Genomic DNA, 1,386 nt, shown 5'->3' with positions numbered 1-1,386 from the left:
GGATGCTGTGTGCTCTGACCGCCCCGCCCCTGTGTACCTCTGGCCGTGGCTGATCTTAATCTACACCCTTTCCCTGTAATAAGACATAACCGTGAACAGACAGCCTCAGTGCATTCTGGGAAGCCCCTAGACCGCAGCTGGAGTCAGAAGCGAGGACACTGTAGCTCAGAGAGTGTGCCCTCGGACTTGGCAGAGTGGCCTAGACTCCGTGCAGAATTGTCAGAAGAGCCTGGCGGTTCTGATAGGCAGCCATGTCTGGGAACGCCCCCCCAGCCTAAGGCTGTACCCCACCCTGCAGAGGGGTCACCTGCTTTGCTCGAGGTCAGCTGCAAGGAAGGCGTTGGCTCTGGTAAAGGGTCCCAGAACCACCCCTCCACTCTCCGTCACCTGCTGCCCCTCCCAGAGCGGGACAGGCCCGAGCCGGGGCTCACCTGGCTCGCAGGGGCCCCTCAGGCAGGCAGGTGCTTCCAGGTGCTGACGAAGGCCGTGGGGATGAGCGAGTAGGGCACGGTGGTGATGCAGCTCCACGTGTCCGCCGTGGGGTCGTAGCAGTCCAGGGTCTTACACCGCTGCGTCCCGAAGTAGCCGCCCACCACGTAGAGCTTGTTGCCCGAGGCCAGGGCGTGGCAGGACATGCGCTTGGCGGTCATGTCCCCGATCCGCGTCCACTGGTTGGTCTCGCAGTCGAAGCGGTAGGCGGAGGCGGCCGTGAACTCCGTGTCGCCGCCCATGATGAAGATCTGGCTGCCCAGCACGGCCGCGGCCGTGTACCGCCAGGGCTGGGGGCACTCCGCCTTGATGGTCCAGCGGTTCTCCGCGGGGTCGTAGCACTGGACTTTGGACACCATGTCCCGGTGGATGCTGGTCCCCCCGAACACGAAGAGCTTCAGCTTGGCACTCACCACCGCCGCGTTGCTCACGCCGTCCCGCAGCGGCGACACCATGCTCCACTTGTTAGCCCCGGGGTCGTACTTCTCCACCTGCTTCAGGGACACGGACGGGGAGGCGGGGAAGACGCCCGCCAGGGACGTGTGTCCGCCCACCACGTACAGGCAGTTCTCCAGCTCGGCCGAGCCGTGGCCGAAGCGGGCGATCAGCATGGGGGCCGCCTTGGACCACTCTTCGTGGACCGTGTCGTACACCCACACGTCCTTGGACACCCCGTTCTCGGAGCCCCTGCCCCCCGTCACGTAGACCTTGCAGCCGATGGCCGAGGCGCTGAACTCCTTCCGGGGGCTGGGCAGGTCGGCCTTGGGGATGATCTCCTTTGCCTTGTGGTCCACCTGGTAGACCTTGTCGCACATGAAGGTCTGGCCGCCCAGGATGAGCAGCGTGTGGCCCGCCTTGCGCGGCCGGGCGCAGGGGCTGGTCACCACCCCGTCGTTC

At 65.5% G+C, this 1,386-nt stretch overlaps 1 protein-coding gene across 1 annotated transcript; it reads right to left on the bottom strand.

Moving 5' to 3' along the window:
• Window positions 1–6: 6 nt before the first annotated feature.
• Window positions 7–1,382, bottom strand: LOC102241993 (kelch-like protein 25; the record flags this gene model as incomplete). Its single annotated transcript, XM_005852967.2, has 1 exon — window positions 7–1,382. A coding segment is annotated over one exon (933 nt), but the record flags the coding sequence as incomplete, so codon positions are not given.
• Between the last annotated feature and the right edge of the window lie 4 nt (window positions 1,383–1,386).

Source organism: Myotis brandtii, unplaced genomic scaffold (assembly GCF_000412655.1).
Source record: "Myotis brandtii unplaced genomic scaffold, ASM41265v1 C42381596, whole genome shotgun sequence".
Lineage (NCBI taxonomy): Eukaryota > Metazoa > Chordata > Mammalia > Chiroptera > Vespertilionidae > Myotis > Myotis brandtii.
The sequence above is the reverse complement of the archived record's forward strand: the minus strand, read 5'-3'. Positions and strand labels throughout refer to the sequence as shown.